At 39.7% G+C, this 27,097-nt stretch overlaps 1 protein-coding gene across 2 annotated transcripts in view; it reads left to right on the forward strand.

Moving 5' to 3' along the window:
- The window catches only part of prex1 (phosphatidylinositol-3,4,5-trisphosphate-dependent Rac exchange factor 1), a 105,949-nt gene that overhangs the window by 36,592 nt on the left and 42,260 nt on the right, over window positions 1-27,097 (forward strand). For both annotated transcript variants that reach the window (XM_035942932.2, XM_055012797.1), the window contains 11 exons: window positions 989-1,090; window positions 1,408-1,569; window positions 6,227-6,360; window positions 6,689-6,804; window positions 9,912-10,061; window positions 14,402-14,549; window positions 20,366-20,466; window positions 22,306-22,409; window positions 23,175-23,224; window positions 25,702-25,777; window positions 26,586-26,658. In XM_035942932.2, the coding sequence (XP_035798825.2) occupies window positions 989-1,090; window positions 1,408-1,569; window positions 6,227-6,360; window positions 6,689-6,804; window positions 9,912-10,061; window positions 14,402-14,549; window positions 20,366-20,466; window positions 22,306-22,409; window positions 23,175-23,224; window positions 25,702-25,777; window positions 26,586-26,658 (1,216 nt within the window). The remainder of the gene's footprint in view (window positions 1-988; window positions 1,091-1,407; window positions 1,570-6,226; window positions 6,361-6,688; window positions 6,805-9,911; window positions 10,062-14,401; window positions 14,550-20,365; window positions 20,467-22,305; window positions 22,410-23,174; window positions 23,225-25,701; window positions 25,778-26,585; window positions 26,659-27,097) is intronic.

Genomic DNA, 27,097 nt, shown 5'->3' on the forward strand with positions numbered 1-27,097 from the left:
ATGCAACTCTGAAGTTTCCAAACTGGACACCCACCAGAGACGTCTTTGATCTTGTGCCAAGAATATGAACACGGCTCTCATTTTGGTTGTACAAGGACTGGATGACTTGCAGCAACAACCTTGGTACTCCATCCTCTTTCACTGCTCCTAACAGGGTCCTCCGTGGACACAGTCATGGGCCTTCGCTAAGTCCACAAAACACATGAGCTGGATGGTCAAACTCCCATGATCCCTTCAGCAGCTCACCAAATGTTAAGGGCTGGTCCACTGTTTTACACTACTGACAGAATCTGCTTTGCTACAGTATACTGCATATGTAAAAATACTCCTATGTCAACACAGATCTCAAGATGTGGCTGAGACAGAACATAAAGCACTATTGTCAATAACTGAATGCCACACAGCAGCCAAAATACAGTTTTAATGATCTGATGTAGTCTAAGCATTTCTGCCAGCTACAGCTCTCATGGCTTGGCCTTATCCTTGTTCTTTGCCATTTTAAGGCCAGCAAGACATTTGTTCCACAATTCTACATATTCTTTGGTATGAAGAGCATGTCTCAATGTACATATAGATTAATAACTTGTTTACAAAAGTGGTAGACATGGAAAATGTACCAATCCTATGGCTTTGCATGGAGGCAAACATAAAATATTTTCTATAGCACCTGGACCCTGATAGATCAGCTGTCAGTGCTCAGACTGTGTCTGTTTGGAAATGACAACAATTGTAAATTCATTTCTCACTATTGTTGAAAAAAATCAAAGAGGATGAAACAGCAAAGAGAACATCTGTGAATGTTAAAAAATGTTGCTTCAGACACGTTCTGTCTCATCAGCACTTTTCTTCTTTAACTTACTTTTTTATTTTATACTTTCCAGCCTTTTTCTTTCTTTCTGTCTGCACACATAACCCTTCCTTTTAAAAACAATATTTATGTATCTATGTCTACAGTGGTTTCTAATACTCCTTTTCTTTTCTTCTTAAGCACTGTATGCTACTTGGAGGGAAGAAAAGCACAGATATTCCCCTGGAGGGCTACCTTCTAACTCCAATTCAGAGGATCTGCAAGTATCCTCTGCTGCTGAAGGTACTGTGCAGCTTCAGCCTTGTTTGTTGTTCTGTCACAACATGCTCAGACAATATGAAAACCAAACTATGTAACATATTGGGTAGCATCAGAAATGTCATTGAATGGATTCAGTGCTGAACATAATGTGTCTGCACACCAGTGATTCATTTATTATTAGGCCAGACAGGCATTCACCTATCAGTACTGGAGGTTGCGAATTTCACGCAAATAAAGGTCGCACACATGAACCTCCCACTAAGACAGCCTGTTTTTTATGTGCCTGCTTGTGGAAATTCTCAGGTTTACATTTTGAACCTCCTCTTTCCACAACGTAGGAGCTGCTGAAGAGGACTCCTAAGAAGCATGCAGATTATCCAGCAGTGGACGAGGCTTTGCAGGCCATGAAGGCTGTCTGCTCCAACATCAATGAGACCAAGAGGCAGATGGAGATGCTGGAGGCTCTCGAACAGCTGCAGTCGCACATTGAGGGCTGGGAGGTGAGAACCAGAAGGACGGAGTCATAGAGAACGAAAAGTGTCTGAGAGAAGAGCAGAGACAGTCATCATTAGGGGGTTTAGGTGTTGTGACTTTTTGAGGCTAAAAACTGAAGAGAGAGGAAGTGAAACTTGATGAATATTTTATTAGAACACCTTAAAATACAACACAAGCATTATTCCCCTAAGCTGAGGAAAGGAAACTTCTCTAACTTATCAACAAAACAGCTTGTTTTAGACAGATCTGAACCACCATTATGCTCATCTACCTTAATAGTTACTCTGCCAAGGAACGCGGTAGAGTTATGTGACGATCAGCATACGTTTGTCTGTTTGTTTGTCTGTCTGTCTGTTTGCAACATCACTCAAACACGGACTAACGGACTTGCATGAAATTTTTAGGGAAGGTCAGAAATGACACAAGGACCACCTGATTAGATTTTGGCAGTGATGCAGCTTATAGTCTGGATCCATGGATTTGTTATAAAATTCTGTATCGTTGCGAGATAGCAGCACAGCGTCATTGTAACTATGACTACAAGTCAACGCTACGTCAGCTGCCTGCTGACGTTCACATGAATGCGATCCTACTAAAATTCAACCACTGTGGATTTATCAGGACTTATCCGTCGGAAATGATACAAGGAACAACTGATAAAATTGTGGGGGTGTTTCCGAGTCCCATCAATTCCCGCCACCCGCTACATATTTAGGTCAGGCGATTCGGTATCCTCACGTAATGTACACATGCATAACACACACCTGTGCTCAGCGCAAGGTCATTTTTCATTAAAGATTTAGAAATGATGCGCCGACTGAGCAACCCTGGTGGAGTAGTGCGCTCTGTGAGTGCTTTTTCTTGTTAGCTCTGTCGCAGCCAAAGCTTTGCTGTGAGCACGGGGGCCACGGACAGGGCTTGGGAGCCGAGTGAAGGGTCCGCTGCATTTTTCACGCCTCCCTCACCGACCACAACAGAGGCCTTGTCTTAACGGGAACCAATGGGACAATCCATCCACACAGGGTTCTGAGGAGGATGCCAACGGGCTTTCTGCCCAATCAGAAGAGACCTATGAAGCAGTGCTCCGGTCTCACATGTACTGGGAGAGTTATATGGAGGGACCTTTGGAGGGGGGAGAGAGAAAACATTTGAAGGATGGAACCACAGAGTAGGGCCCCAAGGGGACATCCCACTATCTGCTTGCCAAAACAGACCCCTTTTCTTCTTTCCAGAAACAAGTCGCCATTTGACTCTGATAACTTTCCTCCAAACCATTCCGACTAACAGACTTTATTAAATATTTTAATTAGTAATTAATCAAGTGTTTCCTTCTATTCCTTGGTCTAATCTGTGGTCACTGTAATGTCCCCTGTCTTTTACCTTTTATCTCAAATATCTCCCAAAACCACAGTAAGTAGTGCTGAAGCCAATAGACAATGAAGGGAGCAAAATAAAGAAATTATTCAATGACTTAGATTAAAAGGACATTTTGTCAAGCAAACTGCCTAATATTCTTCCTTCCTATCTTCTCAAATTGGAAGATTTTCTGTGTTTCTCAGTTTCAAGTATCTTTGAGTTTTGGACTGGTAGTTAAAAAAAACGATCCTCATGTGACTAACATCTTTTTACTTAGTTCTAACATATTATACACAAAACAGCTGGTTGCTTGATTGTAAATAAGAATGACTCACGGAAATAATTATATATGCACAGCTAACAGCAAGTAGCATCACTGTCAGCAGAGTGAGTGTTAGGCCGATCGTCCTAATGCATATTTCAGTCATTCAGCAGACTGTCATTTTTCTTTTTCTCTCTTCCTTTGAACAACTCAGCAGAAGAATGGGGAAGCACTTTACTTAGACCGTGCCCCCCTCTATTTCCCCCTGTTGAGGCTTCACCCTAACAGCATTAGTCTCGCTCTTCTATCCTCTCCAGCCACTCTTCAGGGCTAATCACCTCCAGCCCTAATGGAGGAGGCCACTAGTAGTGCCGAATCAGGCCCAGACGCATTACTGCTGCTTGGAAACACTGTGCACACTTATCTGTACGTATCGATACGACACAACATACTGCAACACACACATGCAGACATGCAAGTACAAGCACACCACCCCCTCCTCAGGTTAGCGCCGTTTACATAAGGTTGAATTCAGTGTCAGAAACACGATCCCCTCACCTAACACAGTAAGCATGAACCTTAAGAAAAGCTCAGAGAATCATTTTTCTCTCCATGACCCTTGAAGCAATGACCATCCATCAAAAATATATACTCATGACAATCAATTATGGATGCCTAATGGTGGGTGTGACCGACTGTGGAGGTTTCCAGTGTCTGGTGGACCCATGTCAGAAACATCAAAGACAACAGTGAAGTCCAAATCTGATCTGTGGAGATATGCTGGGGGATGATGGGTATCCTGCACGCCAAAGACAGGAGGTTGTCCTAAGTCCACGCATGGGTGTATTTAGTTCCAGATGATTTGGAGTGGAATGATCCGTTTAACCATGAATAATGAGATGTATTTAGCTTCGTTTTTTTTTATTTCTTGATAGCTTTGCTTTGACAGCTTTGGTGAACAATGTACTCTTGCTTGTTCTTGGACTCTAGAAACTTATCCGGGTTGAATTAAACCCTTTAGTATTTCCTCGTTTGGTTGAGTTTTAATGTTAAGAGGTAGTTTAATTTGTCATTTACAACTCTGACAGGAACATGGGACTGCATGGTTGCACGTGCACATGTCTGTATCTGTGAAATCGGTTTAATTTCCCTAGTTGAAAATGTGAAAACACTGAAAATGATTTTCTAAAAATAATGCAGCCGAAAGAAAAATGTTAGTGATTGGTCCTAAGGCACAGCCACTTTGTGGAAAGCTTAATTAGACACCATGCTGTGGCCTATAACAAGGCATTTATTTCACCAGCCCCAGATTGATGTTAACAACCTCACGAATAAAGACCAAAAGGTTAAGTAGTTCACTCTTCTAAATTTAAGTGAAATATTTTAAATAAGCAGCAAATAACTGAGGTACACCATGATCTTTGATGATTAGTATAAATCAGACAATTCACCTCATTCTTAAAAGGTACCTTTATATGCTGAAAGGAGAAACAACTGACATAACGGAATGTCATTTGTCTCACTAACCTTTCCACTGTTTCAGAAGGAGAAAGAGTTGTTTCAGTCTTAATGGGTGGTAGACAAGAACAGGCTTTTCTGTGAGGCCTGATCACATCCTGTGAAGCTGGTGGGCTGTAGAGTAACATAATACATCCTTCTGAATAAGTGCACTGGCATTAATGGGGCTTTTATAAGACAAATTGTACATTTTCCTTTTACATTTGAGCATTTGGTTAGATTTCACTGGAGTCTGTACTCTGCGCTTGGTCATGACTCATCGCTTTCCTTTACGTATATACAGCCTTAGTTTTAATGTTAGCACATGAATAAAAGTGTGAGTTTTCATGGAAAACATGAAATTGCCTGGGTGACCCCAAACTTTAGAACGGTAGTGGATGTATTTGTAGCGTGTGCGTTCATGCATGTGTTTATGTCCCGATAGGAGAATTAATACACTTTGTTTGAAAAAAAAATATGTAGGCCAAGGTGACAGATTAGTGGGACTGGCCTGCTACTGCACTATCTATTGCTTTCAAGTAACCTTGCAGTTCTGGTGTGAAGCTCTGTGCTGCTGCTATGTGTTGCCACCGAATGAATGCAAACATTTGGGGTTTGTCACACAAGTTCAGTGATCGGCTAGCACTAGGCTACAGAGCAATATCAAGTCAATCCTCAAGCAGTTTCTGGCTCCTGTCACATTTTAACCCACTGTGTCTCATTTTCCACTGCAATATAAAGTCCTGCACCTCTATGGAAGCAGGACAGTCATGGATAGAAGTATAGAAGACTCAAAAATGTCAAACAAAGTTATAATGCTATCAATTATTCAAAAGGAAATATAATGAAAGTTGAATTTCTTTAAATATTTATTTTACAAACATTTTTTTAAAAAAGCTAGTCAGCTTTTACAAGATTTTTCCAAATGCCCATGTACGAGCAATATTGTAAAATATTGGTGATTTTACATATTTTTGTCATGTGATGTGTTTTCAGCTAAGTCAAGTGCAGAATTTGTAGTTTTTCACACAGAATTTGGTTAGTACAAGGAGTTTATTTTTTGCAGTTTTTTAGTTGAGACATTGAAGAACATGATTTTAGTTATAAGCTTAGTTTATTTTTTCCACACAGAAATCTGACAAGTCCTTCAGTTTTCACAGTTTCTCATGAAATTTGGTAAATTAAAAAAAGCCTTTCAAACCTGCCAGTGGGCTTTGGGGTTCAGAGGGTTAATACTTTACCAGTATTGCACTGCAAAAATAGAAAACAAGATCGGGTGGGGGACGACTGCATATGCTTCTTCCTATCATTGATGATGGAATGAAAACATATTGTTCACGATGTCAAAGTTGAAATTCGTATTGTTGGAATGAGATTGTGAACTGTAAATTTTGATACAGACAACTGTGTTTTCTTTGTGATTGTCCAATTTGGAGTAACAATCCCATGACTGACCATGTTTCCAAGTAAAACAAACTGGCTGCTGCACATGAAGACTCTTTAGTGAAGTACATGATTCAATCCTTGTTTTGATTGTTCTTCTTCAGGGAACTAACCTGACAGACATCTGCACAAAGTTGCTGCTACATGGAAATCTCCTTAAAATCTCAGCGGGCAATATCCAAGAGCGCGTCTTCTTCCTCTTCGACAACCTTTTGGTTTACTGTAAAAGGAAGTCCAGGTGAGAAATGCAACATCTCGACCACTACACAGAAGCTACACAAACAGAGTCTCAAACTAGAAGGAACAAGAAAGCCTTCAAGACTAACTTTATTGGCTGACTAATGGAAGGAGGCCAGACATGGAAAATTAGAGCAAATGACCACATTTCTGTTGGTGTAGACGCATTATTAGTATGCAAGCAAAACAAAAACACCTACATGTCTATGCTGCTTCACGACCTGCATCTGTATGAATCAACGTGCTGCAGACACAAGTTCTTTACTTACCGTGCCACTGGCATCGACGGATGTTTTCCCCGCTGACCACAGTTTTGTCACTTTTCCTAGGGTTTCTGGAAAGAAATCCACCAAGAGGACCAAGTCTATCAACGGGCCTCTCTATGTGTTCAGAGGCCGAATCAACACAGAGGTGATGGAGGTGGAAAATGTTGAAGATGGAACAGGTTAGTGTTTGCACAGCAGCATTACCTCTGGACACCGTCTTTATGTCCATTCATTTACTCTCCTGGGACGCTTACTGAACCATTTCTCAAGAGACTTCAGGTTATTTCTGATGCCATGTGTTGTAACTGATTCCTTTGGTTTATTTGATTTGATATACCAGTTATTAGCGAAATCTGCATGTACGCTAACTTTCAATTTGCATAAAGTGCTCATTTTTCTTTTCACGTTTTACTTGAGGGAAACTGTTGGTTGGATATGAATCAGGCACTTGTTGACAGTTTGGGTGGGGTGTTGTGCTTGCACCTAGTTTCAAACAGGATGTAGCTCGCAGCTTTGCGTACCACCTTTTGATGTCAGCTATTGAGTAAAGGGTAGAGGTGTTGATAAAAATCTGCAGTGCAGAAGCAGCCTCGGGCTCAGTGATAAACTCGACCTGCTCTCGGTTGAAATATTGTGCCAAAGATTAACAACTCATCTGTGGGCTTGCAGCAATGAGTTCGTCACTCAGCTCATTTTGCTTTTGTGGTTTGTTGCAAGGCACAGCGCTGGGCTTGGTACGCGTTGTCCGCTGGTGTAGAAACACTTGGTCTTCCTCCCTCTCACATGTTTCCTCTTTTTTTTCTCTCTCTCTCTTCTGTACTGGCAGATTTTTTATTTTTTTTGCAAGCTCACATGACCTTCTTTTCTGCATGTTGGCTGCTTGCTGTCACATTCAGGCTGCTGAAGGGGAAACCACAAAGAACAACATGCCTTTTTCGCAGAACTAAGGGGTCTCACATTGAAAATATATACATATGTGAACTAACAGAATGCAGATGATCTGATTAGTAAGCGTGAAAATCTGAAATGTGGAGGTTTGCTGGAAACCTCAATGAAAAAGTAAAAGCAATCGAGAAGAGAGAATTCCTAAACCAAATATACACTTCGGTTCAAAAGTTTCATGTTCAATTAGAAATCTCCTTGTTTTTGATAGAAAAGTAGTTTTTTTTTCGATGAAGATAACATTACATTAATCAGAAATACAGTCTAGACATTGTTAATGTGGTAAATGACTATTCTAGCTGGAAACGGCTGATTTTTAATGGAATATCTACATATTTATTTATTTTTTTTTATTTAATTGTTTATTTAATAGGGACAATGCAATTAACATAGCATCAATACAGTTCATGAATCCTATGTGTTGCATGTAGAGTTTTAGTTACAGCTAATTCTCAACTCCTGTCCCTAGTTGGGCTTTTAAAACAACCAAAACATACAAGATCACAATCCTTTAAAAGTACAATATACAAAAAAACCTAAATAAATACAACCATAACTTACAAAATTAAGTTAAAAATCCTCACAAATCTGTAAAACAAAAGCAAGAAGGAAAAGAAAAAGTAAAATGTTACAAATCAATCCAAATTAACTATTTAAACGACAACACTTTAAAAATGAGTACAGAGGAGTACAGAGGAACATTTCCAGCAACCATCACTCCTGTGTTCTAATGCTACATTGTGTTAGCTAATGGTGTTGAAAGGCTAATTGATGATTAGAAAACTCTTGTTCAGTTATGTTAGCATATAAATAAAAGTGTGACTTTTCATGGAAAACATGAATTGTCTGGATGACCCCAAACTTTTGAACGGTAGTGTAGTGTGCTATAAACCTCAGGTTGCACAGGTAAAACAACTGACTTAAATAGCAACCTGTTTGATTAAATAATTGTGAAAAGAGTGCAAAATTGTTCACCTTTTCAGAAATTAAAAATGGCCACATCGTCCCTGATCTCCTCAGGATGTACTTACTAGAATCCATCTTTTCTGTCCCACTTCTTAGAGACACCCCCCAGAACAGTAGTGTACATGTTGAAACACACTTCCCTTCTCTCCCAGATCAGAAGGAGCTGCTCCCTGAAGTATCACATCTATTTATATGACATTTGAGCGTGAGACTAATGCACCCCATTACCAGTAGCCATTCATTATTCAGTAGCTGCTCACCTGCAGTTAAATGGATGATAAAATTAGAAAGAGGTAAGAGGAGAGGTTTTGTTGAGTCAGGTGAAAAGTTGGTCTTTTATTGCTCTGATGGTGCATCATGTGCATCTTATTAAATGACTTGTGGATCGTTCCTTAAATCATAAATTCTCTTTCGAGGTAAAGTTAATGTGAACCAATACAACGCTGTTTTAAGTGTGATTTGATCACACTCATTTTACTTCCTTTACTTACCACCTGAGGTCAGTGTTTTTGTGTGCATACCAGTGTTTTTTGTCTTATGTTCTCAAAATAAAAACACGAGAAGAAGGAAAACAAGCTTGACCTCAAAGCAGAGTCTTATATTTTAACCCCCTGAATCCCAAAATGGACTGACGGCTTTGGAAGGTATTATATTGCTGTCATTTATTAGAGCGAGAAACCGTAAAAACATAAAGAATTAGTAAGTTTTCAACTTTCTGACCATCCTTGAACTAATCATTCTAGAAAAAAAACAGGATGTTTCATCGTTATCACTTATTCATCATGTCACATCTACACATTTGTCTAAAATAAACCATGTGCTGTAAAAAACTTCCAACTCTGTTCTCCTCATCACATCCCTGATGTGACCACTTCTCACATAACAGAAACTCAGAAACTTTTTGACTGAATGACAGGCTGTGTTTATAGACAGAAGATGGGTTTGAGCATAGAAGCAAATTATTATCTATCATATGTAAAGCTACGATTTTTCACAGTATTTGTATGGGCGCCTATAATTTTGTACATGTTGATTCCAGATTTTTTTTAAATGAATAATCAAAAAAAAAGCTTAAATTTTCAACCTATTTTTATAATTTATGGCATGTTAGCTTTGTAATACTGGGCAGAAGACCTTTCTGAGCTCTCTGTTCTTCTTCATGGTTGTTCTGTTTCCATAGAGGTGCAGGACTTTATATTGCAATGAATAACGAAAGCACCCAGAAACTGCTTTGCATTCAGAGGGTTAGTTAAATCATTTGTTTTAAGTGTCTCCCTAAACCCTAAAGACCACTAATAGACAAAGTCAGTCTAACAATGCCTTGTAATGTTCAAGATGACCCTCCCTGTCTAAAATGAATTCATTTTTTGCCTTTCAGCGGACTATCACAGTAACAACTACACAGTGACTAATGGCTGGAAGATTCACAACACAGCTAAAAACAAGTGGTTTGTCTGCATGGCCAAAAATGCCGAGGACAAGCAGAAGTGGCTGGATGCCATCCTGAGGGAACGGGAGCAGAGAGAGAGTAAGTAACACTTTGTAAAGCCCGTTTTTAATGGTATTTCTGCTTTATGGGACCTACAGCGTAGAACCAGAAACTTTTTTTTTTTTTTTTAACTAAAGCTTTTTTGTAGGCTTGTTTAGAAACATATTTCAATCAACATCAAAATGTATTTTATAAGAACACCCAGTTTCAGGAATCATATATTTCAGACTTAGTGTGTCATGTTACACTACTGTTCAAAAGTTTGGGGTCACAGAGAAATGTCCTTAATTTTGTTAGAAAATCTTTTTTTTTTCAATGAAGATAGCATTACATGAATCTAAAATGCAGTCTAGACATTGTTAATGTGGTAAATGACTATTCTAGCTGGAAACAGCTGATTTTTAATGGAATATCTCCATAGAGGTACAGAGGAACATTTCCAGCAACCATCACTCCTGTGTTCTAATGCTACATTGTGTTAGCTAATGGTGTTGAAAGGCTAATTGATGATTAGAAAACCATTGTGCAATTATGTTAGCACATGAATAAAAGTGTGAGTTTTCATGGAAAATGTGAAATTGTCTGGGTGACCCCAAACTTTTGAACAGTAGTGTATTCATTGTGTGAAATTTGTTTGTTTTAGTTTCTTGTTTCATCTTCATCTTTAATGCTCATGAATGTTCTCTCCATGAAGTCTAGAGTTTCCAGTGATGCAGTTACATCTTTTAACATCTAACTGTCTAGCATAGGAAGGGGTTGTTTTCATGGACTTTAATATACAGAGATGAGTTATTAGGGTTCAGATCTATAACTGGAGAGGGATTTTAATGATTACTCAGTTATGGTGTCTCAGTTAGCTTTTTCCGTTATCCAGCATGCACAATAGCAGAACCTTTTCCAAGTGGAATGCAGCCACCATTGTTCCACTATGTTTGTGTTGTTGCAGTACTTAGCTGCACTTCCTAGAGATCAGTTGTTACTCCAAAAAAACTTCTTCTGAAACACATTTTCAAGGAACCACTTTTGGCTTTTGAATTCCTGATTTTGAAGCTGTAGTCCTGCAGTCGTGAGGCTTCTGCTGCTCCACTGGTACATTCTGGTGTCATCGTAGATGCACAAACTAACAACGCCCCTGAGTTGAGCCACAGTAATGACTGTGGATGTAATTCTGGCCTGGATACAGTGTTTGTGTCCCACAGCTACGTCCCACCTTGAACTAGCTGCCTGCCTTTGTTTATAAAATAGAGGCTTAGGTGACATGATGTTTCTGGTTGGAATGGTTGACCCTGCAGGAGAAACTGCAACATCAAATCGATGTTTTAACACTCAAAAACTGTTTTCAGCACAGGTGTCTGCAGCCAGTGTAATAAATTAAATATCTCATTCGCAAACAACAGAGATGCTATAAACAGCATCTTGGTCAAACGCTCAAAATAGAAAAGCAGTTCACTTGTCAAAAAAAGTACAACTTCATCAAACACATGAATTAATCTGGATCTATTTTGCTGCAGTGGACCTCAATTTTAGCAGTTTTGCAAAATGTGGCTATTATTGTGGGATTATATTTGGATTAATGTACAGAGAATCTAAATGTATTTAGTCTCTGCCAGAAGGTGAGACTGAAAGATATACCTGCTTCATTAATGATATAATGAAGCTGCAGCACCACTTCCACTAATCTGAGATTAGTAATGTAAACGGATGTTCTTGTTGCTCCTTCAGTTGTTTTCCTTTCAACTTCCCTCTTTTTTCTCAAAATGTGTCCACACCTGTTCTGCACTGGCCATCTGTCTTAGTTAAGTTCTGTGTATTAGGCAGTTTGAAAGGCTTCGGCCAGCTTTGGGCTGCTACATAACTGGTCACCTGATAGCACTGATGGCTAAAAACATAAATCGGAACCCAAAGCTGTCAGCTCATAATTCGTCTAAATGTTTTAACATTCAGCTGAGGACGGTTGTCAGCTTACGTTACTTTTTTAGTATAGTTTTAATTTCATTTGTAAGTTGGACCGTGTTTAAGTGAATATTTGCAGCAGAGTTTGATGTTATCAGCATCCAATCCTGTGATGAAAGGGTTTGAAGTAGGAGTAAATACGAAGGAGTGTGCTGCAGCTTGTGGTGTTGAGTGTCAACCCCGGCGGAAATCGACCTGAGGCTAACAGATGCCAGATCAGTCACAGTGCCCAATTTCCCCACTCTCTCCCCTTCTATTACCCTCTTCACGGTGTACTCCACTTGCAGCGTGCTTACCTTTCTCTCAACCTCTTTACTCCCGTCTAGACAGCAAGACAACATTTTTTTTATAATAATAAATCCTGCAAATGACTCTTTTCACTTCTTGTCCTGCATGTGTTATTACTTTCCCTGACATGCCTTATTTCATGTGACTTTTCTCTCTGTTTTGCTGCAATTCTTCCCCGTGTTGGACATGCGGCTCCCCTCAACCCCCCCCAAAGACTTTCATCGCTCAGTAACTGCCAGCTGGAGGTGTTGTGTCTTATCACTGTTCTTATGGAAGTCTTGATAAAATGCGTAGGTCAGACAGTGTGATAGGGTTTTATCTTGTGCCAGGAGGATGAGGAGCAGCACAAGACGAACTCTGACAGCTGGACCAGAAGCTGTGGGGCTCTCCGCTGGACAGGCCCTGTCTGTTGTTCAATGACACTCATTGTTTAAGTCTACTCCAGCTGCTGCCAAATGTAATATAACCCCACCTCCATCACGGGCTGCCAGTCCAAACCCCCACAGACTCAGTGGGAAAACTGGATTCAAGGATAAGCAGTGTAACCTCTTACGTTGGTTGTTCCGACCCCCCTCCTTTCAGTTGGTCGAACTCCCGCCTCATCAATCAACTTTTTTTACCTTTAAGTGGTTTGAACTGCATTTAAAAGTTTGTAGTTGTCAGCATCATTGCATAGTTTGAACTTGACACCACAGAGATCAAGGCTTTGTTGCTTTTCTTTGTCAGGTACAACAAGGAATTTCAAAACATTATCCCTGAAATTTTCAGGCTCTGACAAAATGTTGCAATTTTATCAATTTTTATACTTTAAAATAACCTGCTTCTCAAATCTACTAGTGGGTTTTGAGGTTTGCTGAGTTAATGAATGAAGAAAATAGCGATTAGTTGCTATTGTGATGGTAAATATACGCTACCATTCAAAAGTTTGGGGCTCACCCAGACAGTTTCATGTTTTCCGTGAAAACTCACACTTTTATTCATGCGCTAACATAATTGCATAAGGGTTTTCTAATCATCAATTAGCCTTTCAACACCATTAGCTAACACAATGTAGCATTAGAACACAGGAGTGATGGTTGCTGGAAATGTTCCTCTGTACCTCTATGTAGATATTCATTAAAAATCAGCCTGTTTCCAGCTAGAATAGTCATTTACCACATTAACAATATCTAGATTGTATTTCTGATTCATTTAATGTTATCGTCATTGAAAAAAAGTGTTTTTCTTCCAAAAATAATGACATTTCTGAGTGACCCCAAACTTTTGAACAGTAGTGTATTTTTTAAAGGTTTCAACTGGAATTTTAAATTTTCAGTGAGTGAAATTACAGATTTCTTACTGACCAACCAGTCACCAACGCTCACATAATAGCAACCAGAATATGAGATCTTTGCCAACTGTCAAAGATCCAATGCAAAAGTTTTTGTCCAAGTGTCACAAATATATAATATGCAGTTTATTCTTGTTAAACGGACCATTTTATAGTCAAGTTGAGCAGCTTAATGTTTGTCTCAGCAGAGTTAAGCAGATTAGTGAATTACAGTGGAGCGGAGTTGAGTTGCCCGAATCAGAAAGTCTCACAGTGCATTTCAGAAGTTCCTCAAACCCCACGATGAGGTTAAGCAGCTCACACAGTGTTTCCACTGAAGAGGTTTCACTGGGCCAGCAGGCCTTATAATGGGCCTCACAGGTTCTACTGTACAATAGACGAATAACAGCTAACAAATTAACACCGATTCAAGATCAAGCTCACACTGCCCTCCTGAACTTGTCAAGGAGAGATTAACATCTGAGCTTGTTTCAGAAAGTTGTGGCAGACCTGAGTCGCCGTGCTCTGTTCCTTTCTGTATTCCATCTGCACAGTGCAGAACACAGCAATTTGGTCCAGGCAAAAGCCCTTTTGTCTCTTCTAACAGCAGCATGACACGCTGTTGCCTTGTGGCTTTGATGCATGTAGATAACTGTGGAAAGCAAGTTGAAATTTTTGTCCTTTAACAGATCTGCTATATTTTTCTTGGGTGAGATTTTGTTTGTTCGTTCTTTTCCTTTCCCACATTTTTTATCAACTCTCACTCCATTAACAGCCACTGCATTAAATATGGCTCTTGGATCCAGCTTGTTTTTCTCTTTGTTTCTAGGTCTCAAACTGGGAATGGAGCGGGATGCCTATGTGATGATTGCAGAAAAGGGGGAGAAGCTCTACCACATGATGATGACCAAGAGTCGCCACCTCATAAAGGACAGACGCAGGAAGCTCAGCATCGTGCCCAAGTGCTTCATGGGAAAGTGAGTTTCTTAACTTCCTCGGTGCCTGGTTTCTCCAGGTTCCAAGAATGTGGCTGCAGTGCTGTGTTGTTCACGTGGGGATCCTTACAAGTTGTTGTTACATAAGATCAGCGGGCTTTCAAAAGAGCTGGCATCTAGTCTCCCTGGCAAAATGCCTGAACTGTTTTATCCCTACATCCTCTTGTCTGTAATGAGGCCCCTCAGAGTCTCCTCTCACGGGTTATAGAAATTTCCAAGCTGCTCCCCACACCCTCATATCATTGAACACACACTGACACAAAAACTTCCATTAGCAGAGCACCCTAATGAGTCTCTTGACCAGCCCGGTCCCCCTCTCTTTCCCCTGAAGTTGCAGTGTGGGGAACAGACAATGAGAGACCTGCTTAAGTTTCCCTTCGTTGCTCTACACACACACACCAGTGTTTGTGAGATCCAGAGCAGCAATTAAAATTCTTTCTGGCACCATCTTGGGGAAACAGAAAATAAAAGTAGAGAAGGCTATGATGGGGACCGATAACCGGTCTTGTAAAGAGGAATCAGGGAGCAGCTATTAATGGCTGCAACACTGCCAATGTGGCCTCTCAGTATATTACGGATCATTAAACGTATCCCGCATGTAAAGCAGTTTTTTCTCGAGTTAAAAGTAGTAGACAATAACAGACTGCTATAACATCAGCCACACCGGCACAAGTGAATTTAATGATCTGCTTAAAAACGTAATGGTTTTACTTGGAGACTAATTCTATCTTGGTGGCGTCATATGAAGTCCTTGTTTGGGTGTTTTTCTCTCTCGGTCTGAGTGTCTGAGACAGTTTGGATCCTGAGGCCTTCTGGGAATTTTAGTCTGCCATACTGTGTATTTGTGAGTCAACATTTAACAATCATCTTCCCTGTCAGAGCTTATTCTGTGTTTGTGCTGTCCACATAGGTCGGTAATCTTCATCACAGTGCCAGAGCAGTAGCTGTGGAGTCGGTTCAAATTCCACCTTTTGTTCTCTCACAGTCCTTTTTCTACTCATTTACTCTCTCATCTCTGTGGCATCAGTCTGCTCGGTCTGCCTTTTCCACTCATTCTGTTGTAGCATTCTACTATCTTCCACTTTCCTCACTTTATCACTCATTCATTTCCTGCTGAGGAGCACAACCTGCATTAGCTCTGCATTTGTCTCTGTGATGAAATTAGCGACAGGCATAGTTTGAGAGCTTATTGAATTAAACGGAGATGCTGACTGCCGGTTTGATAGCACCCTGTTGTCTTGATAGGATAATTCCATCATGTGTCTGCTGTCTGTAGTGCAAAATGGCCAGTGTTAACGCACTTTATATTTTATTACTGGATCATTTTTGGTTGTGCCAGTGCTTGCCACATCATGGGGATTGAAAGTGATGGTACGTCATATCCTCATACTTTGGCGTTGTAATGACGCTACCTGTTCATGTCAAGTGGAGCCCTCATGTCGGGACGGTTGACAGTTAAATCTCTCGCCCCCAGAGTTTCTGGGTAGAGTTTTTCTCACTTTTACTCACTACCATAATGTCCTGCAACTCTATGGAAACAGCACAACCATGACTAGAAGTAGAGAGAACTTAAGACAAAAATTGAACTAACCTGCAACATTTTCCGAAGTGCCCACAGGTGTTCCCAATACTGTAAAAAGGTGGCTTTACACACTGCAGTTTAATTTGGCTAATTTATTAATGAGACATACAGAATAGAGTGAATTGTATGAAATATCATTCTGAGGCTTAGATTTGCATATTTTTCACAATGAAACTACACATGCCATATGATTGGCTTACACGCTGTGGAAAGTTGAAAATCCTTGGTTATGTTTGGTTTTTGGCTTCGATAATTTATTTTAGTTTTGCAAAATTTTTTACATATGCTTTTTGAACGAGCCGATGGGTTTCAAGGGTTATCTTCTGTTCCTTTAGCTTTTGGTTCTCAATCTCGTCTTTTCTAGTCCTATTCTTTGTGGCTCATTTCCATAATTCATATTAATTCTAAGTACATTTTGGGCATGTAGTTTCCTTACAGTGACAAGATGAAGCAAACTTTACAACCAAAACTAAAAAAAGTGAGTGTACAGAGGTTCTGTGGTACAAAGCAAACAAAGCTACAACTAATTAAGATAATTGTTGAGTGAAGATCTTAGAAAACAACAAATAAATGTTTGGAAGGATTTTTTTTTTCTCTTGGTGAAGTTTAATTGGCAGTGACATTGTGGAGATGCCCTTTGATTAGTAGAAAAAGAGTGAACACACCAAGTTAGAAAACCTGTGATCAGTGAAACTAAATTAAAGGACCTCTAAACACCAGAACTTTCTCAGTTTTGAACCTATAGATTGTGTGTATCTGCATGTCTTCATCAAGTCTCTACATAATAAAAGAATTTCCAGAGAAACTGAAGAATCTGATTGTGAGACTTCACAGATAAAAATGATGCAGATTGAAACCAACTGAAAATGATCTGAAACGCAGTTGCAGAAGATAATGGGGAGATGGTGTTTCTAGATGGCACCATGAATAGTTAAATGTCTAAATATGCTAACTGAAATGACATATTAACAATGCTTTTGGAAGTAAATCCAAAACCAGTGCTGCTAATGTTGCTCAACTTCAGATATTGATACACACATTCAGTTGGATATGCATGCACTCAACACGTCATCCTATATTCCCACAAATCCATCATCCTTGTCCTCCACGTCTCCCTGTAAAGCTCTCTCTTCCTATCGTTCTATTCACTATTCCTGTTCATCATATTCATTCCCATAACAGCTCTGTGTCCAAAATTAACCTGACGCTTACATAACATCCGCTCACACTCACTGGAGTCTCCTGTCAATGTCAATTAACAGCCATGGGTTTAGGCATGAACACAGAGAGACAATGAACATACAGACACAAGTACTGCCAGTGTGAAATCACATTTTTATCTTAGTTTCTGAAAATATGAGAAAGTTCACACCCTTGCACAAACATATACAGCAAATACAGCTTAGAGCATACACCTGGCAGATCACAGTGAAGACATTTATTGATGAGGCGGATGGCTTAATGTGTGTGTAGTTCTACACAATAATAAACACACTGCAGTCATATTCTTGTGGGCAGCTGCACACCTTGTACACCTGACATTTATGCATGCTACGTAATCAGAGTCATACTCATATGTCCACTGCCTGACTGCCTGCAAACACACACAAACATACACAAACATGCACTAACACTCCAGGCCAGTGTTCATCATCTGGGGACGTGATTTCACTCAGGAGCATAAAAGGCAAAGGCAACGGGAGATTCTAATTTCCTCCTTCAAACATTTGTTCAGTGCACACTGCTTGTGAAGACAAGTGAGTGGAACTGAAGTGCATGTATCTGAATGGATATGTATTCATCCAGTCATCATCGCTATGAGGGATAGTTGTAGGAAAAGCAAGAATACACTCTACAAATTTGTGGAATCTGTACATCTTCTGTTCCCGTGATCTGACTAAGCTGTTAAAATACTGTGATACCTTTCATACTGAAAGAGTAAACAGTCTCTGCAAAAAGAGCCTCACCAACGGTGTCAACCAGTTGCAAGACACTAAGGCCTGCTCAGCCTTAGAAAGGATATATTTGATTGGTTGTATCATGTGACCTGAAAACAGTAAACTTTGCTTGAGGAAGCCTATTGTTTTCAGTAGGGGCCATTATACAGCAGTGTTTCCTCTAGGATTTTATTCAGCAGCGGCGGCAGGCTCTCCGGGAGCCGTGACGCATAAACAAATGACACTTGACTGCAGATTATACTTGTACAACCTATTTATCGAATGGCCAGTTGAAAATAGCTTTTTAAAGGCTGAATGTTAAAAAAAAATAAACTAAAAAAAATATTTGAACAAGCTCATTTGAAAACGAAGTCAGCAGTTACATCATGGAGTGTAGATATTGGCTTAATGCTATCAATTAGTTTACTCACGTTAGCGACACTGCGTTGGCACTGGGCCCAATTAACTGAAGCTACTGATATGTTATGTGACATTTACTGGCTATCAATATTTTGGGAATGTCTGTTTAACTTGTGAAATCTATTATGAGTTATCTCAAGCTAATAACCTTTCTCGGTAAGTCGCTGCCCTATTTTCCAAGACAACACTCCTCTGACTCTCTGACCTGCTGCCTGGGTGATTGACGTGACGTCACTTTTAAGGCCGTGCTCTCGTGAGTAATTAACGTCGTATTAACCCGACATATCAAAGAGTAGATACTGAGCAAGATAGTTATCTGTAGTTTACCTTAGTACTCGCGAGTACCCGACACACTGCAGGACTCTGCTGTGAAGGTGGAGACGTGGCGGTGGTGTATTTGCGGCAATAACAAAAAAAAAGAAAAGAAAGAAAAGAAATTTGAAGGAGCAGTGGCTAAGATTTAAGAATGGCGGGCTGCCGCTCCTGAATGAATGTAGAGGAAACACTGTACAGTATGATATAGTAGAGGCTTTATCGCCATGACTAGTGCCGCCACTTTGGCAAAGCTCAGCTCGACATTGTTGTATTTCCTTAGTAGTGAAGTCCAAGTACACTTTATCAATCTGTCAGATGAGTAAAAGTCCTTTTTTTTCCCCAACCAAAGTACAAAAATTCTGCTTTCAACTGAAAAATTGCTGCAGTGAAGTCGCCTGCAGATGAAGAGATATCAGAACATCTCAGACACACACTACCAGTCATAAGTTTGGGGTCACTAAGAAATGTCCTTTTTTTTTGAGAGAAAAGCTTTTTTTTCTGTGAAGATAACATTAAATGAACCATGAATACAGTCTAGACATTGTTAATGTGGTAAATGACTGTTCTAGCTGGAAATGGCTGATTTTCAATGGAATATCTACCTGAATGGGAAATTGCCTGGGTGACCCAAAACTTTTGACCAGTAGTGTATGTGTTATACGTAAGACACCTGCATAACACATTCAAGGGTAGGTTGACGATCAGCAGAATATTTCTCAAGGTTTCTTTACATTAGTTTGTCATATGTTTCTGAGTATGCTTTACACTATGTATTTTGCATAAACCATGAACATGAACTCCATTCACAGTTTACGCTGTGCTTGTTCAGTGCACTGCTCAGCAGAGTTGCACAGTGCAGAGCAAAATGGCATTTTCAAAACTTCTACCAGAAATGTGTCACAAAATCAAGAAAATATTCAATATGAAAAATCTTAAAGGCATTCATATGATCTTAAAAACTTTACTATCTCTGTAGAACTATTTGGAGGAACACGAAACAAACCTAAGCTCAGTTTGGACATGTTGCCATCCTCCAAAAAGCTACTTGGCTGTTTAAACCATTGATTGTATAAAAAGAAGTTAAAACATACCTGACATGTTCGCTTGAATATAACCCTGATTCTACGATTGGGCTTTTCTTCCAAGGTGTTTGATATTTTTCAGAGAATTCAGATGCACATCAGTTTCGTGCAGCAGCAAAGTTTAACTAAACTAAACAAAACCATCATTGCACGGTGAAATACTGGGTCTCAGAATGCAGCAGTGCTGTTGCTGTGTTGTGCCTTAAGAGGGTTCACTAAAGAAAATAAAGCTCCTTTCAGAAATACAAGCGTCATTGACAGAATTTAAAACATGAAGCGGAATGATGGCATGGCAGCACACATATTGCATGTCTGCCAGACACACAGTGTGAAAGTCTGTAAAATTCCATCCAGAAACAGCATAGCAAGGAGCCCTGCGATGAAGATGGAGACAAATCCAAAAACAAAACAGTGAAGAGATTATCACTTTTTCATCTATTCCTTTTTGTCTTGTGTCCCCAGTGAGTTTGTGTCATGGCTGATAGAGAGCGGGGAGATCAGTAAACCTGACGAGGGGGTCAACCTGGGACAAGCATTGCTGGAAAACGGCATTATTCACCATGGTGAGTCCTTAATGCCTCTTTCTGTTTTCTTCAGTTGGTGGTTTTCACTTACATTATGAGGCTCTTTCTAAGTCCCCCTGTCGTGTTTTTGTGCCTATTATGGCTTAGTGTAGTCATATATAGTTTTGTTGAATCAATTTTTGTGATTGTTTTTCTCCCTTTGTAAGTATCAGACACACTGTGTGGTAGAACCTACCATGATCCATATTCACTGTTTGGTAATAGTAGTGTTTCACCTCATAAACCTTCTTTTATTTTGACTTCAGTGTAACGTTCACAGGTTCACGAACCTGAATTATGCATTGAGAAATGAAGCACACAGACACACACACACACACACACACACACAGACACACACACACACACACACACACACACACACACACACACACACACACACACACACACACTTCTAAATAATGCATGAACACAGTAGTCCAGGATCTTGCTGAAGAGGCTCTTGTACATGATAATTTTTTTTCACACCACACTCAGGCAATCTGCTGAGACCAAGCATTTGTGTTCCTTAATATCTGTGGAAAATCCCCAGAAATCCTGCCTCACAGTTGCCTGCAACCACAGAGCGATACAGTGATGACATGTCAGGTTCTGTGAGATAGAAATAAATCTTTGTGGTCCAGCTGGAGAGGTTTGGGCCCTGCAGGCAAAACGTAGGTGTCGCCAGTTAGTCATTGAAAGGAAATCAGAGAAGGTGACAGAGTGTCCATCTACCACTGTGGGATAAAACATTCATTTTGTATAAAGAGACACACAACCACGTGCATTTTATAGCATAGTAACAGTCAGCTGTACGTGTTTGAGCCACTTCAAAACACCAGTTCATACTTGAATGTTAGCAATTTTGAAATCTCCTTTGCTCCTATAATAATTCAGCTATCATTCCATGCACTTTAAATCCCATATTTTACACTTTACAGTGACAGATTTGGTGGTGCATTCCTTTTTTCGTTTTATGAGGGCATTTTAAGTCTAGACTGAGAAAACCAGCAGCTTGTTTGAGTCTGTGCCAACTTGTTGTGGTCGAACCAAACTGCCTCTGTTTGGCAGATTACACTGTTAGCTTCTCTGTCCGTCATCTGCGGATGTATTAGTCATTTTCCATTTTCTGTTGGATGCATATAAATAAGAAGTTGTTTTGGAAGTTTTGTGTTCATAAATGCAAGTTAGGGGATTTTATGGGAATTGGCAGCCATGTGCTCTGTTAAATATTTGAATGTAATTTCTTACCCAACACAGACATAAATTTACAACCGCCTTTTTTCCCCTGACATTAGATTGTTGCTTCTTGCCTTTTTTTCTGTACTTACCACAGAACCCTCAGCTGAATAAATGTGAAAAAAAAAAACAAGTTGGCAACAGAATATAGTCACAACATAAAGTTCTTTACTCCAAACAATGTGAAACTTGCATGGACTCAATATGGATATGCTTCAAGTCTGACAGCAAATGTTAAGTCATTTATTGCACATTTGTTTGTGTACATTTAGAATCATATTTGCTGAACCATATGCCATCCTCAGCAGATGCATCCTCGGCTTATCACAACTGGAAAGATGAAAACAAAACTGACTTCATCCCATGTCTTTATATATATATATACCTATATATGTACAAGTCTTCAGCTTTGGATATCCAAATACATCAAAGCTGACAAAGCTCAACCACTAATGCACTGATAAAGAGAACAGTAGGATTGCTCCTGTAGGTTATTTTATTTGGCTGAGGACAGAGGACACTTACGTTATGAACCCTGATTCACCCCGTGTTCAAACCGGAGCCCTGCTGAGCTGACATTTTCTCCTTCTGCTGATATTTCAGTGTCAGATAAGCACCAGTTCAAGAATGAGCAGGTGTTGTACCGTTTCCGCTACGATGACGGCACCTACAAAGCTCGCAGTGAGATGGAGGACATCATGTCGAAGGTAACTAGATGTCGTCATTGCTGCAAAAGAAATATCTAAACAAAGGGCACCAAAAAGAGTACAGTTTAACGTGTGATCTCTAAATTTACAATGCTGTGTCAATTTTGCATTAGCTGCAAATTAGAATGTAGGATCATTTAAGATTTTAATGTTCATGTTAAAAAAGATTAATAGGAAAGCAGAAGTGAAATCCACCTGCTACTAGTTCTAGGAGTAAGATGCATTTTCATATCAACACATTAATGATTTACTTTACTAAATGTTGTTGGATTTAACAATCTCTGTACCATGTTATTTGCATCAAGATATCTTACAGTTTAAAATATACATATTCATTATATAACCCTAAAAGCTTTAGTAAAAAGCAACTGGACTTCTTGTTTTGGTTCCTGAGGATATTTAATTTAAGATAAAAGTTTGGACATACTTCCTCATTCAATGCTTTTTATTTATTTTATTTTATACTGAAGATGAACACTTTTTTGTTTACAACATAATTCCGTATGTATTCTTTTATAGTTTTGATGGCTCCAGTATTAATCTACAATGTATAAAAAATGAAATAAAAACCATTAAATGAGATGGTGTGTCCAAACTTTTGACTTGTAGTGTATTTATACATCTGTTCTTAGACCCCATTTAGGAGAAATTTCTGTCCCAAAGTGATAGCCTCAGGTTAACTATTTTCACAGTCTCTTCTTGTACTTGTTTACCCAAGGTGTGTATGATGTATGAGTCAGCCGCTCTGTTTTTCTTACCCTCCAGGGCGTCAGGCTGTACTGCCGCCTTCACAGCCTTCACACGCCTGTCATCAAGTAAGTACCTGCCCTGCCCTCCTTTCTCCTTCTCCCCACATACTAATAAATGCTCTCCAGGTGCCTGAATGCATATTCATGAAGGGCTCACATTGGCCCCACGTCACCCTCTCTGTAATGACTGAACAAACAGTAACGCTGCCAGGAATGACAGTCCTCAGACCTCCTTCCTGTCCAGCTTGAACTCAGCCTGAGCTGCTGTAGGTTCCTGCTTCTGGATTCAGTGCAGGCTGAAGATGCCAGGTTTCATGACTGGAGGTTGATGACACAACTCTTAAGGGATTGACGAGAACCACTTATTGCCAGCATTTGTCTCTTAGTCTTTATAGTGTTGAGGGTTAGTTGAATATATCTTCTTCTTTTCCTCTCAGCTTTTTTCATCGGTTGGTAGCCAGAGCGAACATCTGCTTCTATCTGACCCTATCATCTGTATCCTCTTCTCTCACAACAACTAACTTCCTGTTGTCTTTCACTACATCCATAAAGCTCCTCTGTGGTCTTCCTCGAGGCCTCCTGCCTGGCAGTTCAAAACTCAGCATCCTTCTACTGATATATTCAGTATCCCTCTTCTGTAATGTCCAAATCATCTCAATCAGGCCTTTCTGACTTTATCTCCAAAACATCTAACATGCGTTGTCCCTCTGATGTACTTATTCCTGATCTTATCCATCCTGGTCACTCCCAAAGTGAACCTCAAAATTTTAATTTGTGCTACCTCCAGCTCTTGCCTGTTGTCTTGTCCTTAGTGCCACTGTCTCTAAACCATACAACATCGCTAGTCTCACAACTTTTCCTTTCTTTCTTGCTGATACTCTTTTGTCACACCTGACACTTTTCTCCACCCGTTCCAACCTGCTTGCACACGCTGGTCAGTTGAATGTATATTGGTCAATTATTACATTTATGTGAATTAGGTGAGAATTCAAGAGATGTTTTTTAAATGTCATCAATCACTTTTTATTTCTCATTTATGCTCCATCTCTCTTTCAAACGCAAATGCACACAGGCTCACTTTCCTGCTTACTCAGGAGTATAAACACTGCAGTACATAGTCAATATGCATAAACACAGCATTCCCTGAATGTGCAACGGCACAGATGTTCATTTACACATGCAACACTCTATAAGGCATTCTCCTAAACTAAGTCTGGCCCTAATGTTCATCATAAATCCTGACTAAAGAGCTGAACTAAGGCAGGCTGATAAAGCAGTTAACTTTACCTCAGAGTTATCTGTATTGTAACCCTAAATCCTAAATTAGTCCTGTATGTGTAGTAGAATAAACTCACTTCATAAAAGTGTATTCCACCTGAATGTGTCTAAATTAGAACCACAGAAAACACACATTGCTCCCTGACAACCTCTCAAACACACGCACACACACAATCTCTCACACACACACACACACACACACACTGTTTGCCCCTCCTTTTGTACTCCTCCACCTTCATCTCTCTATCTTTCCCTCCATCTCTCGCCGGCTGATTGAAGTGTCCAGGGTTGCCATTGGCACAAACAAAGAGCTTTTGGTCTGTGGACAAATCCTATTAACATACAAACACAATCCCTCTGCCTGCCAGCCAGTTATTATGCAATTTTAATCCATCACTAAATTGGCATTGCAAGTACCAACCATTACTTATAATGTTTGAGTGATGGATGCATTACATTTATGAATCATAAATAACCACAAGTCTGGCTCTGTTTGATTAAACTTTATTGAGTGACAGAACCCCCACTGGTTTCAAAACAAATAAAGGGCCTTGAATAAGAATAATAATAAAAAAAAGATAAAATACAGATAAACCAAGTAAAATCACTGTTGCCACACATGGTTTATAGAGAATCATACTCTCCCCAGTACAGTAAATCACTGATAGAAAATGGTGTTAGAAAATAGGTAGCTTTATGTCTTATTTCAGTGCATTATCTGCAGTATTAATCACTGCACTTTTATCCGCATCTACACTTGTTGTCATTGTGGCAGTTTGCAGAAAGTATCGTCCAGATACAGCCCATGACTTACCCGCAGCAGAGAAATGTCAAAACAGAAGATACGGTTTTCTTGATTCCCGATTCACCTATTGAGTCACACAGGCAAACCCACATCCGCAGCACTTCCTGTTTCACGTGTTTGCATGTTGATCAGGCTGCTGCTCTTTGTTTTTTTTTTTCATGGAAGTTCACCAACACTCAAACAATGCGAAATTAAAGAGACAATGGGCCTGAATAGCTTTCCATCATAGAGTTTATCGAGTTATCTTACAGCAGCACAATGAGCCCAAACGTTAATGTACATCTCATACAGAGTGGCTTCGAGTGAAAAAAAATCTGCTGGTGAAGTGAGAGAGATGTAAATAACATATAGAGCTGGGTGCTGATGCAGTTAACCACAAGGAGGTTTTGTTACACTTGTTGTATGTGAAGCAACTGACTGAACTGTTTGTACATGTAAAAACCTTTTGTTGCTCCTGCAGAGACAGAGACCACCATCTGAAAACCTTTAAATCTGTGGTTCCTGCTAGCAAACTGGTGGACTGGCTGCTGTCACAGGTAAAATCAGCAACTATTATACTAATCCTAACTCAAAAACTGTTCTTCTCATGCACATAAGACTAGCGTTCCAAAAATGTATCAGTTCAGACATGTAGACCATACAAACTATGGAGATTTGTCATTATTTACTGAAGTTTAAGAGCACAGAAGAGTACTGTTACCAGTACAGGTTTGAGTTTTCTCCAAATTCAAGAATGTGGGTGCTCATGATAGTTTAGTCTGTAAAAACAAAATGACTCAATATAATTCAAAAAAGTGTTTTCTGTATTATTAACACCCAACATGCTATAGATATTTTATAAAATGTGTTTCAATACTTGACTCCTATCTGTTCTGTGTAAACACAGCCTGCAGTTCACCTGGAAAAATCCCTGAGTTTTGCTGCACCAAGACCTCAGAATTTTCAGCTTTTTACAAAATGTAGTTATAGCTAACACAACATGTTGGGTTAGCTTTTTAAATGGGACTCGTCTAATAAAGTGTTTTAAGTTTTCCAATTGAACAACATGTCACAGATGAGTAATTCATGGATCGTCTGAAAGTTTTAAATATAATTATTCTCTCTCTTTTTACAGTTTCTTTTGGCTCTGATAAATTGTGATATTTTGGTCTCCCCCCTCTTTTTTTAAAGAATCCAGAATTAGTCTTGTAATCTCTCATTGTCTTTATTAGACATTTTGATTTAACAGATGCTGATCTTTGATCAGCATCTGAGCTCCACTGGTGCTGCAGTGTGCTGTGTATGAGAAGGTGTAGACAGGCATCGTAACTGACCGACTGTGTGCGTAATTGATTTGGTTTCCAGGGAGACTGCTCGACCCGAGAGGATGCTGTGATGCTGGGTGTGGGGCTCTGCAACAATGGCTTCATGCACCACGGTCAGTTAAACTCTCTCTCACATATGCATGAAGGACAGATGAACACACACACACACACACACACACACACACACACACACACACACACACACACACACACACATACACACACACACACACACACACACACACACAAACAATGATGAGTATTTCACTTCAGTCTGGTAACATTTTGACATGATGTGGTGAAGTCTAATAATCTCCAGTGTTTTTGTTTGCAACAGCTCAGTTCTAAACTTCATTCATGCTGTTGTTGTGTGGCTTCTTCATTCATTTTCATTCTCACCTCACTGTGCTGCTCAGTTACATCACCTTGCCGCCCCCCCCCTTTTTTTTTTTTTTTACCTCCAGTCTGTCCACTTGTCAACCCACAAAAAATTATTATTGGCCTCTTCACTCTTATAGGTTGAAAAGAGAGATGGCAAATTTGCATACCCAG

The sequence above is a fragment of the Amphiprion ocellaris genome, chromosome 8 (assembly GCF_022539595.1).
Source record: "Amphiprion ocellaris isolate individual 3 ecotype Okinawa chromosome 8, ASM2253959v1, whole genome shotgun sequence".
NCBI lineage: Eukaryota > Metazoa > Chordata > Actinopteri > Pomacentridae > Amphiprion > Amphiprion ocellaris.